Raw genomic sequence first — 12,737 nt, forward strand, 5'->3', positions numbered from 1 at the left:
TAAGTGTTGATATTACCAAAAATACATGTAAATTAAAGATACCATATATAAAAATTAAGGGAGAGCCATGAACTGTTCCCTGAATATACTCACAGAAAGATAGCTGTTAATGTCCACATCATCAGTAATAGTTTGACGCTCTCCTTTATAATTAATTTTCCGAAACCTTCGTCGAGATTGTCTGGCAGGTATTTCTCTTTGTAGAATACTATCTTCATTATCTTTGGAATTCTCCACCTGAAACACACGTTCAGATTCCTGATTAAATATCCAATTTTTCCATATTACTGACAGTCTGTGGAGTCTTAACAGGCTCAAAGGAGGATTCATTTACTTCTTGCAACGAACTGCTTCAAGAAAATAATCTGTGTAGGACAACACTCATGAGTTCAAGATTAAAGGTGACATTATTATGAAGAGCTCAAGACCACAGTTTCCTTCCAGGAAATAGTCTGTCTTGCTCACATAAACATATGCGTTCTAAAAAAGGCACTTACCAGAAGCAAAGGCTGTTAACTACACCTACACACTGAATAATTAATTACCACTTCTGAGTTAGTCCAATTAGAAGCTGCATGATTATACACGTATTTTATTTTGCCAATAATCATAGCTATGATTTCAGTGAAATGCTCAACAGCAAAACAAAAACGTTTTATGCATTATTCTTTGGTGTCCATCTTCATTTATGACAATAGAGTAAGGATGGCTTTCTTTTTTTTTTTTTTTTTAAGATTCTGTTTTTAAGTAATTTCTACATCCAATGTGGGGTTCAAACTCACAACCCTTAGATCAAGGGTTGTTCACTCCACTGACTAAGCCAGCCAGGTGCCCCAAAGCTGACATCTTTTAATAAAGAAGTGAAAACTAACATTAACTGAGGGCTAAAATGGGCCAGCATGCATAAACATTATACTCTTTAGTTCACACAGCAGTCCTGTAAGCAATATGTAGCTTACGGATGAGCAAAGCAAAATCCTAAGAGATTACTTTCCTCTCTCACATAGTGATCCTTATTATTAAAGTTGAGTTGGACTGTAGGTCTGTCTCCAACACTTATGGTACTGATACAAGATTACGTTACCTGTCCAATCAAAGACGAAGCCATACTTTTAAAAATTATTTATAAAAAGGTATATTGATGTTCTACAGTATAACATATAATTAACATCACATCACATAAACATTATTTTTCCCCAAGTTTTCCTTCAAATGTCCTATCCTTGGCTAATATCAAAAATTCCCAGTTACCCAAGTATGAAATTTCATGAATATCCCATCCCTAATTCTGCTGCTCATTTTTCAAATCTTCAACCACTTCTCAGAACTTGTCAATCCTTTTTTTATAAAGTCCTCTCATATTGCCCTTTCTTCCCATTCCCATCATTCCTTACTCAAATCTTAATCACTTCAGTACTGAACTATACAAAGAGGTGATGCTATTGCTTCAGACACATTCCTCTCCAACTCCATCCTATATCATCAAATAAATCGCCTACGTAAAAATCATCACTTTATCACATTTCCTGTTCAAAATGCTACAATGGACCACTAACAGTTACTGAGTGAATTTTAAACAATTATTTGTGATGTTCAAAGCCACATATGACCCATCCTCCAAATTTATTACTGTATGTTATAAAGGTAAGCCTGGAAAAACTATTCCCTTATCCTCCCCCCTACCTCAACACACACAAAAAAAACCTGTCACATAAAAGCTCTAATGAGATGCACAAAATTTCCTGATGATTTCTCAGAAAGAGTTGATGTCTGTCTGTTTCAGGTATGAGTGGTACAAGAGTTCAAGAATAAGTAGTGGCCAAGTGAATAGGACTATTAGTGGGTTCCTATAATAAAGTGACTTACATTTTACTAAGTAACCTTGTATTATCCTACACATCTATCTTCACTTGCTGAACCACTGTTCATTCAAGACATGTCTCAATTAGCATCTCTTCTATAACTGCAAAAGACATTCCTGTCCTCAGACCGCAACTACTTTGTGTACACAATCTAGACTTCTTATAAATAGGCCATGCTCTCCAGTGCCTTCAGGTCTTTGTATATGCTGCTGTTGCTACTGCCACAAAGCCCAATCCTCCTTTGCCAACAAGGTGGCATCCTTCCCATACTTCATGACCCCTCCCTCCTCTGCCCCAGGAAGTTTCTACCCCTTCTCATCAACTGCAATTAATATATAAGCTCATATCATTAACAATCTAACAAGTTCCTTAAGACAGAAACTGCATTATATATTAATCTTTGTTCATTTAACATTCAAAAAGTTCGCAAAAATGGGCAGACAATACATTAGATTCTCTCTTTCTCCCCATACATGATAGGTCCTTGGAAATACATGTAAGGGACTCCAGAAATACAAGGGTATGCAGAGTAAGTTACTACTACTCTTCTGAAAGGTAAAATCCAGAAGAGACATGGGAACAACTTCCACCTCAACAAATATAAAATTGTGAATAGGCAGCAATATATGCTACCTCCTTGAGATTTAATCTGCTTTCTAAAAAAATGGTGAGAGAATCACAGTATTCATTCCATCAGTACACCAGAGCGTGTGCCAGACAGTGTAAGTTATCACTTAAGGCTCACAATGCTCCTATCACATAGCTACTCTGTTTTGATAATCATACAGAATAACATAAAACTTAAGTAATACATACAAGTGGGTAAGGACTCAAAATCCAAGTGTGACTACTAAAATTCATTTCCTTCATACTATCCTATCCCAATCGATGAATTATATTATCCACATGAGATAAAATTTCAGTATCATATAATCCTTAAAATTTTCTAATATCTACAATTTACTGCTCAAAAGCAGAGATAATAAAGGCTTTCCAAAATATAATAGTAAATTAAGTCGAGGAAAGGAGTTTCTAAGTCTCAAAATTTTAAGGACAGTACCAAATGAAAATGAAGACTAAACAATGTATGAAGGATTAAGTACCCTTAACAAACCTGCCAAGTACAACTGAAATGTGAAATTAAAAACAAAACAGAACTACACGTGCCTATCTCATGTCACTAAAGTAACAAATTCAAAGACCAAGACCAAAGCGAAAAAAAATACCAAGAGATAGGCTGCCAATGAAGCTCCTGATCTACCAGAAGACAGAAAATTTCCCAACCCTAGAGATTAGCCCCTTCATTTTGATGGTTGTAGGGAGTGAGAAAGACAATAGAGAATCCATCAAACATGGCAATCCAAGGAGACTTGCTCGTAAGCTCAACTTAACTAGCTGAATCCGCACTGTGAGGATACAGAGGTATAAGCTTATCCTACAGAAGAAGACAGGAAGAAAACTTGCTTGACACTGGGAGGAGAAGGGGTAAAAAGCAACCAACCAAACAGACCAAAAACATTTTTCCTAAGAATTTAAAACATAAGCTATCCCTCATGCAGGTCATTAGTTTGAATTTGTAATACCTTAAGCACCTAAGTAAATTTAAAGATACTCAGGATTGATAATGTACATATGTAACTGACAAAAACAAATCTGAAACCTCTTTGCAAGACTTTAACCCAAACCTCAAAGAATTCCCGCACCTACTGTTCAAGATATATGGCTTCCCAGATAAACATACCTTCCCCCTCCAAAAAAACAAGGAAAAAGACCCCCAACTACAACAAAAATGAAACGTGAATGATAGACATACTGAGTAATAATGGCCAGAAAAGGGACAATAGACTCACACTTGCAAATATTAAAATAAATAAAAAAAAACTTTCAAACAAAAAGAAACTTGAAAACAAGCCAGAGATTATAAATAACACTAAATAGGTAAGGATTGACCAGGCCCCAAAAACCCACAACAAACCCAAGTGCCCTTCCTCCCCAATACCAGGCTAGCAAACAATCTATAATAAGCAAATGCAGTCTACATTTAGAAGAAGGACAAGAAAATATAGAGATATCCTGTATGAAACACAAGAGCACAAAGAAGGCCTACAATGGGGATGGAACAAGACTCAGAAAAACTTCTCAACAAACCAATCTCAACCCTGAGGACAAAGGACAACAAGAGAAATTTTAAAGAACTGGAGCACTAAAGGTAACCATAGTAACAAAACAATGCAAACCTAGCTAGCTCAACTCTAGCAGAAGAGGTGTGTTCAGCTCCAGGCCTAAACACTATCCTCATTCTCTACTGCCCTACACACAGTAGGTATCATTAAATCCAAAATAATGACTCACATAAAAATAGGGTAAAAAAACAAACAAAAAAACCAATCCACTGCCAAAAACCAAAAAGCAACCAACAGAGCAATCCACCAATATCAGATGTGATCCAGATGCTGAAACTATCAGAGAATTTAAAACATACAGAAAAGGCAGCAGAAAGGTGGAAAAGGTGGACAACATAAACAGAGGAAAAATTTCACCAGACATAAGGAAAATATGAGGGAGTAAAATGAGAATCATAGAACAAAAATCATAGTACCAAAGACAAAAAATACCTCTGATAAACTCATCAGTAGACTTGATGCAAGTGAATTAAGAAGCAATGAACTTAAAACGTAGGTCAAAAGAAAGTACCCAAACCAAGAGAGAAGAAAGAAAAAAAGGAGCAAGAATTAAAAAAAAAAAAAAAAAAAAAAAAAAAAAAGGAATTAAATGCCATATGGAGATATAACCAAAAAGAGAATTAATAGAGAAAATAAAGCCAAAAAAATTATACAGTACTCAGTACAAAGTCAAGAGGAGATAAACAAGGAAGCATAAAAGATATAGATAGGTTGAGAAGATTTAACATATAAAGTTCAAGAACAAGATGACAGAAGAATGAGGTAATATCCAAAGTGAAAATGAAACTTTTTGATTAAACAAAAACTTGAAGCAGTCCAACAAATCCAAAAATACAACTACAAATTCACATAGTGAAGATAAAGAGAAGACTTCTAATGCAGCCACAAGGAAAATGTAGACTGGTTATAAGTGAAAGGTGATTAGATTAATAACAGACTTATATAACATTTATTATTTATTATGTTATTATTAATTATGTTATATATAACATTTATTATTATTATTAACAGACTTAATAACAGACTTAAATAACAGATTTATTATCAAAAACTAATAAATCCCAGGAAACAGTGGACTATATTGACTATAAAATATATATGTTCTAAGAAAAAAAAAAAGGATCCTCCTCCCCAAATTGCATTCATGGCAAAACAATCCTAAAGAATGATACAAAATATAGTTTCAGTCATAATAAAAAAGAAAAAAAATAACCCAGCTGAGCTGTTTACCAATAAATATTTAAAAATATTTTAAATGGTGTACCTCAGATGTAACACAAATGCTTCTACGAAAAAGGTCTCAGATGGAAGAAATTAAAAGTAAACCAACAGTAAATACATGATAAAATATGAGCACATAATGACTGCATAAAACAGTAAGACATTTGTAAAGTACAAGTAAAAATACACATACATAGTATGTCTACATACATAACAGCTTTAACAATAACGTTACCACCAACATTCTGGTATTACATGGTTTTGCTTCCTAATGATTTATGTACATATCATAATAACTATAATTACACACCATCACACACATGTAATATGTTTATGTCTAATCATATACACAAACAAAAAATTAACAAAAACTTTAATGTCGCCATTAGTACTAAAAATAAGACTACTAGTGGTATTTGGTATAATTCCACCGAGATATATTATTTCTATAAGATGGTATTTAGGTAATGCTGAGCTTTCCTTACACATTCCCAAAAGCCAGGAGATTTCAATGTTTATTGTACCGTTAATGTAGATGCCTTTAATAAGGTTATGAAAGTTTCCTTTTTTTCTTAGTTTGCTATGTTTCAAAAAACATGAATGGATCTAGCGTACTATCAAATGCTTTTTCCTCTACCTATACAGTATACATAGTATTAGCAATTTGCATTTCTAATGGAATAAGTCTTAAGGGCACAAAGAGCTAGTAGTGGTTTTATTTATTTATTTATTTATTTAAAGATTTTGTCAGAGAGAGAGAGAGAGACAGAGTGCATGCAAACAAGGGGAGCAGCAGGCAGAGGGAGAAGCAGACTCCCCACTGAGCAGGGAGCCCTACAAAGGGCTTGACCCCAGGACCCTGAGATCATGACCTGAGCTGAAGCCAGATGCTTAACCCACTGAGCCACCCAGGCACCCCTCTCTCAATTTAGAGCAAAGATCTCAAAATTTATTTATGGTTTTCTGTTTTGATGTTTCCTACAACTTTTGTTAGATTTATTCTAACATATATGGATTTTTTGATGTTTACAAGTAGTATGTTCACTGAATTTAATTTTTATTTTATTTTCTTAAAGATTTTATTTGAGAAAGAGACAATGAGAGAGAGCATGAGCGAGGAGAAGGTCAGAGGGAGAAGCAGACTCCCTGTGGAGCTGGGAGCCCGATAAGGGACTCATCCGGGAACTCTGGGATCATGACCTGAGCCGAAGGCAGTCGTCCAACCAACTGAGCCACCCAGGCGTCCCTGAATTTAATTTTTAAATTACTTGTTCGTCCTAACTAGAAATACAACTGATATTCTGTTCATAAATATCCAGAGACCTTGCTAAAATGACTTAATTCTAAAAGATTATATTTTTTTATTTCCTACATGCAAATCATTCATCTGTTTTATACATGTTTCTAAAGCTTTTGTTTGTTTATTTATTTAGAGAGCATGAGAGCAGGGGGAGGGGCAGAAAGAGAGGGAGAAAGAGAATCTCAAGCAGACTCAGCTCATAGGCTGAAGCTGGGCTTGATCCTGCCACCCTGAGATCTCTACCTAAGCCAAGGAAGCTCAACGGACTGAGTTACCCAGGCACTTCTATGTTATCTTCTGGATCTATCCTTGTTCCCTTTCCTAAATGCACTTTATAGGATCTCTTAGCCTATGGCTTTGGTAATGCTGAGTTTCCCTTACACATTTCCAAAGGCCTGGATAATGTTTTTAATGTTTACTGTAGGGCTAATGCAGATGCCTTTAATAAGATTATGAAAGTTTCCTTCTTTTCCTAATTTGCTTAAAGCTTCAACAATCATGAATGGGTTTTGAGTACTATCAAATTGCTTTTTCTATGTCTATACAGACAATCATGTGACTCTAATTATATTACTATAGTGAATCATAGTGATTTTCAAATATAGGGATACCTCAGAGATACTACAGGTTTGGTTCCGGCCATTCTAATAAGGCAGATATTGCACTGAAATGAATCAAATAGAATTCTTGGTTTCCCAATGCATAGCTTATGTTTACAAAACACTGTTGCCTGTCAAGTGTACAACATTAGTATGTACAAAAAAGCAAAGTACATAAATGCCTTCATTAAAAAAATACTTTACTGCTAAAAAATGTTAACCATCATCTGAGCTTTTATCGAGTTGTAATCACTGATCAGAAATCACTGTAACAAATAAAATAATGAAAATCTGAAATACTGCAAAAATTACCAAGCAGTGACAAATGATACAGGTGAGCAAACAGTGTTTAAAAAAAAATGGCACCAACAGACCACCTCACCAAAGGTTGCCACAAAACAGTATCCATGAAGCACAATAAAGCAAACTGCAGTAAAGCGATGTACTGCATGAATTAAATCAACCCTGCAACTCTGGGAATAAATTCAACAATCACGATATTTTATCCTCTTGGCATATCACTTCACTGGAATCTGATTTCCTAGCATTTTATGATTTTTAATTTAAAAAATCCTAACCTGGGAGCACCTGGGTGACTCAGCCAGTGAAGCCTCTGCCTTGGGCTCAGGTCAGGATACCAGGGTCCTGGGCTCAAGCCAAAAGTTGGGCTCCCTCCTTAGTGAAGAGTCTCCATCTCCCTCTCACTCTGACACCACCCCCACTCCACTCCTGCTCTTGCTGGCTCTCTCTCCAACGAATTAAAAAAAAAAAATTTAATCTGTAACATTGCCTTTCTGTAATGTAACTCGTCAGGTTTTGCCATCACAATTAAACTAGGCTCTCAAACATTACGTCACTTATACATCAATAAAAATAAACTGGATGCATAAAAAAGGAATTTAATCTTTCTCTTTCCTGCTAAGACTTTTTGATTCTTATTTAAATGTTGGAAAAAAACTCACCAATGAAACCATGTGAGTGGAAATTTCTAAATGAAAAGGTCTATTACAGATGTACTTTCTTTCTAGAAGAGGGATTCTGAAGATTTTCTCTGTGTGTGACACATGCACGTGCTTATTTTAGTTAAGTTTTTAATAATACCCTTTACTATTTTCAGAATTTTCATAAGCTCCATAGTAGTCCATGCTTTTCTTACTCCTGATATTAAGCTATGTCATGTTTTGTTCTTGACTACTTTGACAAAGAAGTATAAAATTTATTACTCTATTCTGAGTATCAACTTTTACCTTTCTTCACCCTCTTTAAGTATGCTTTACATGCCACCAACTTTTTAATCTTGTTTCTTGGCTTCTAATTTCTGTAAATATAGTTTGCTGTTCTCTGGGACACCTAGGTGGCTCAGTCAGTTAAAAGGCTGACTTCAGCTCTGGTCATGATCCCAGGGTCCTGGGATCGAGTCCCACATTGGGCTCCTTGCTCAGCGGGGAGCCTGCTTCTCTCTCTGCCTACAGCTTCACCTGTTTGTGCTCTCTGACAAATAAATCTTAGAAAAAAAAATTAAATTAGAAAAAATAGTTTGCTGCTCTCTAATTTCTTAATGTGGATACTTACCTTCACCAAATGTCAGCCTTTCTCCTAAAACATTAATGCTTAAACTACTCACCTAAGGCTCAAGACAAATTTCATACATTTTGATATATCCTCTTCATTCTGCTCAAAATATTTTCTCATTTCCATAGTGATTCTTTGCCAAGTGATTTAAAGTATACTCCTGAGTTTTGTTTTTTTAAGATTTTATCCATTTATTTGACAGAGATCACAAGCAGGCAGAGAGAGAGAGAGAGAGAGAGGAGGAAGCAGTCTCCCCGACAGGCAGAGAGCCTGATGTGGGGCTCGATCCCAGGACCTTGGGATCATGACCTGAGCCGAAAGCAGAGGCTCTAACCCACTGAGCCACCCAGGCGCCCCTACTCCTGAGTTTCAAGTTATATTTTATTTTAGTTGTTTTTGTAATTGGTTTCTAAGTTAACTCCATTATAGCCAAAACAAAACCAAAAATTAAATTCTTAAGATTTATGTTCCAGATATAACATCTATTTTTATTATTTTTAAATTTATCTTAGAGAACATGCATGCTCAAGCAGACGGTTGAGCAGAGGGAAAGGACCTCAAGCAGAATCCGCACTGAGCATAGTGCCCGGGGCATGGTGCTTGATTCCAGGACCCTGAGATCACGATCTGAGCCAAAACGAGGAGTCTGGAGCACAATCAAACGAGCCACCCACACGTCTGAAGTACATCCCATGTGTGCTTCAAAGTACACATATTTGTTGTTGATGGGTACAGAGTTCTCTAACTACTAGGCACAGGTTCAAATCCTCAAAATCCTTACTGATTCCTTATGCTTGCTTTCTCACTATTAGAGGGATGTTTAAATCTCTCTCGCTGTCACTGTGGATTTGTTAAGTTCCCGTGTTACTAATGACTATCTCTTAGTTATATAATAAGGCACATAAAACTCCAGGAGTGTTTAAATGTGATACATGTTTATCATGATGAAATGCCATTTTTACATTAAATAATACTTCTCGCCTTAAATTACACTTTTTATTTTCTCTTACACTTTTAAGGTTGGAGACAAACCAGCTCTCCTTTGGTTATCACTTAGAAGACACAACTTCTGTTCTTTCAGTTCTTCCAGACTTGATCTTAGCCAAAAGACCAAGAAGTCAAGTTTCTTCTCAAACCTTATATTTACGCTGCTGTTTTTTCAGTGGCATGTAATTGTGTTTAAAAAAAAATTTAATCTGATATTTCCTTTACTGGAATATTTATATTTAATGTAATTTCTGATATACTAGAAAGGAAATATCATCTTATGTTCTTTCCTCCTCCTAGTAAGTTTCTTCTCTTTTTATTATTTTAAATAAATTCATTTTATTATTCCATTTCCCTTATTAATTCCAAGCTGTATTCTTAGATGACATACATACTTATTAGAAGTCACTATTAGTATATTTAACACTTTCTAGAATGCAAAGATCTTACGAATTTTTCACTCCATCCCTGCTTTTCTTACCTGTCATGTGTTTATCTCTACATATACTTTAAAGCACAAAAGACACTTTTATTACTCTTACTGGTTTCTATAGTCAATATACATATATCTAAATGCTTTACAATGTCTTTATTTCTTTCCACATATCTGTACTTATATCTGCGATTCCCTTTTGCCTTAAAAACTCCCACTTGGTAAACTGAGTGCTTGTCTATTGCTGAAAATTTTCTTCAGTTTTGTGTGGAAACTGTTTACTTAACAAACAAAGCTTCAGTTTTTGCTGTCAGGGGGTGTTTTACAAGTTGTGGTGGTTTAAAAGTAATGTGTTTTTCCCTTTGGTTTTATAACTTTGTTTTTTGTTTTCTGTAGTTTTACTATAATGTGCTTATGCTTAAGTTTCTTTGTATTTATCCTGCTTTGAGATTAGAGAGTTCTCAAATTTGTGAGTTGATTTTAATGTTTTGGAAAATTCTCAACCATTATCTCTTCTAATACTTCTTTCTTCTCCTTACAGGATTCTTATTACACTTACCTAAGATCTTTTCTATTATCTGTGTCATATACTCCATTACGTATTTTTAAAATATTTTTTCCATCAGTTTGCATTCTTTTGGCTAATCTTTCAGTTCCCTAACTTGCTCTTCAGTCGAATTTGAGGATGTTTCTAGTTGTAGAATTTGGAAATCATTATTTCATTTTATAGATTCCAATCCTTTAAAATTCTCCACTAAATCCCTGAAATACTAATCAGATGTTTCAAAATATGCACTTGTTAACTCTGGTATCTATATCGCCTCTGAGTTTGTTCCTTTTGCCCATTTTCCCTCTGGTTTCTGAACACTTTTTTGATATATTCCATGGATTCTGCTATATAGCGTATTTTCACTGTTGTTATTTTGCACAATTCTGTGATTTCAGTATGTATTTATCCTTTGACAAAAAGTTGTTTGGTAGGCTTAAAATATTTCAGGCGAAAGAACCAATTAGTTTTCTGTTATTATAATTTAGAATTTCATTGCATGTAATCAGAAAGTATTACTATATCTAAATTACAAAAATTAATGAAATTTTTTAAAAATATAGGAACATTTTTTGTTAATGCGGCATGGGCACCTGATACAGTTTATCATCATGTTGTAGAATTCAACTTATTTCCCTAAGATCACCTTACTGTTTTTGTCCAGGTCTTCTATCCTATTTTTTCCTTGACTTCACCTGTTATATACTAAGAACAAAGAATTAAATTCTCTAGTAGTAGATTTCTAAGTCTCATTGAATCCTCTGGAGTGTCTGTTTTAAAGATTTTATTTAGTTATTTATTCAAAGATTTTATTTACTTACTTGACAGAGAGAGATCACAAGTAGACAGAGCAGCAGGCAGAGAGAGAGGAGGAAGCAGGCTCCCTGCTGAGCAGAGAGCCCAATGCAGGGCTTGATTCCAGGACCGTGAGATCATGACCTGAGCCAAAGGCAGAGGCTTAACCCACTGAGCCCCCCAGGTGCCCCAAGATTTTATTTACTTATTTGATAGACAGAGATCACAAATAGGCAGAGAGGCAGGCAGAGAGAGAAAAAGGGAAGCAGGCTCCCTACTGAGCAGAGAGCCCAATGCAGGGCTTAATCCCAGGACCCTGGGATCATGACCTGAGCTGAAAGCAGAGGCTTTAACCCACTGAGCCACCCAGGCGCCCCTGGAGTGTCTGTTTTAAATAGAAGGTTTCTGTGTGATAAGCTGTGAAGATATTCATGTATTCTCCTCCACTGTAATTATAGGTTTTAGCACTAAAAAAATCGTCCTTCCATGTCACAGTTCATGAGTTTTTGGTTTGAATTCTACTTTTGGTATTAAGATGACCATACCTGTCCCACTTTCATTTTCATTCGTCTAGTATACCACTGTCTACTGCTTTATTTTTAGCCTTCCTGAAACATTTGATCGAGCAATCACAGGACTGTCTCTTCTAAGCAGCAAAAAGGGGCGCCTGGGTGGTTCAATTGGTTAAAGGTCCAACTCTTGCTTTCAGCTCATATCATTATCTCAGGATTGCAAGGTTGAGCCCCACTTCAGGCTCTGTGCTCAGCATGGAGTCTGCTGGAGATTCTCTCTCTCCCTCTGACCCTGTCCCCAATCTCATGAACACTCTAATATAAATGAATACATAAAGTCTTAAAAAATACATTAAAAAAGTAAACAGTATATAGCTGGGTCTTCTTTTGTAAGCCAAACTGAAAAATCTATTCCTTATAATGGGTAGATGAAGCCATTCACATTTATTGTTATTATTACTGCTATCATTAATATTGCAGGTTTTTAACATTTTATCATTTTATGTATTTACTGCATGTCTGTATGAAATGTATATTCTTTGCTTCAATAAAAAATTGTTTTTGTTAGATTTGTCTCTGTATTCTTTTCTCACACATTTTTCCTGAGATATAATTCATATACCATAAAATCCTCTTTTAAGTATACATTTATCAATTAAGTATACAATTCACTAGTTTTTAATATATTCACAAAGTTGTGCAAACATTATCTAGTTCTAGAACATT

At 35.2% G+C, this 12,737-nt stretch overlaps 1 protein-coding gene across 6 annotated transcripts in view; it reads right to left on the reverse strand.

The window, feature by feature from the left end:
• The window catches only part of RAPGEF6 (Rap guanine nucleotide exchange factor 6), a 192,975-nt gene that overhangs the window by 120,833 nt on the left and 59,405 nt on the right, over window positions 1-12,737 (reverse strand). For all 6 annotated transcript variants that reach the window (XM_047729928.1, XM_047729923.1, XM_047729924.1 and 3 more), the window contains one exon: window positions 94-237. In XM_047729928.1, the coding sequence (XP_047585884.1) occupies window positions 94-237 (144 nt within the window). The remainder of the gene's footprint in view (window positions 1-93; window positions 238-12,737) is intronic.

The sequence above is a fragment of the Lutra lutra genome, chromosome 5, assembly GCF_902655055.1.
Source record: "Lutra lutra chromosome 5, mLutLut1.2, whole genome shotgun sequence".
Classification (NCBI taxonomy): domain Eukaryota; kingdom Metazoa; phylum Chordata; class Mammalia; order Carnivora; family Mustelidae; genus Lutra; species Lutra lutra.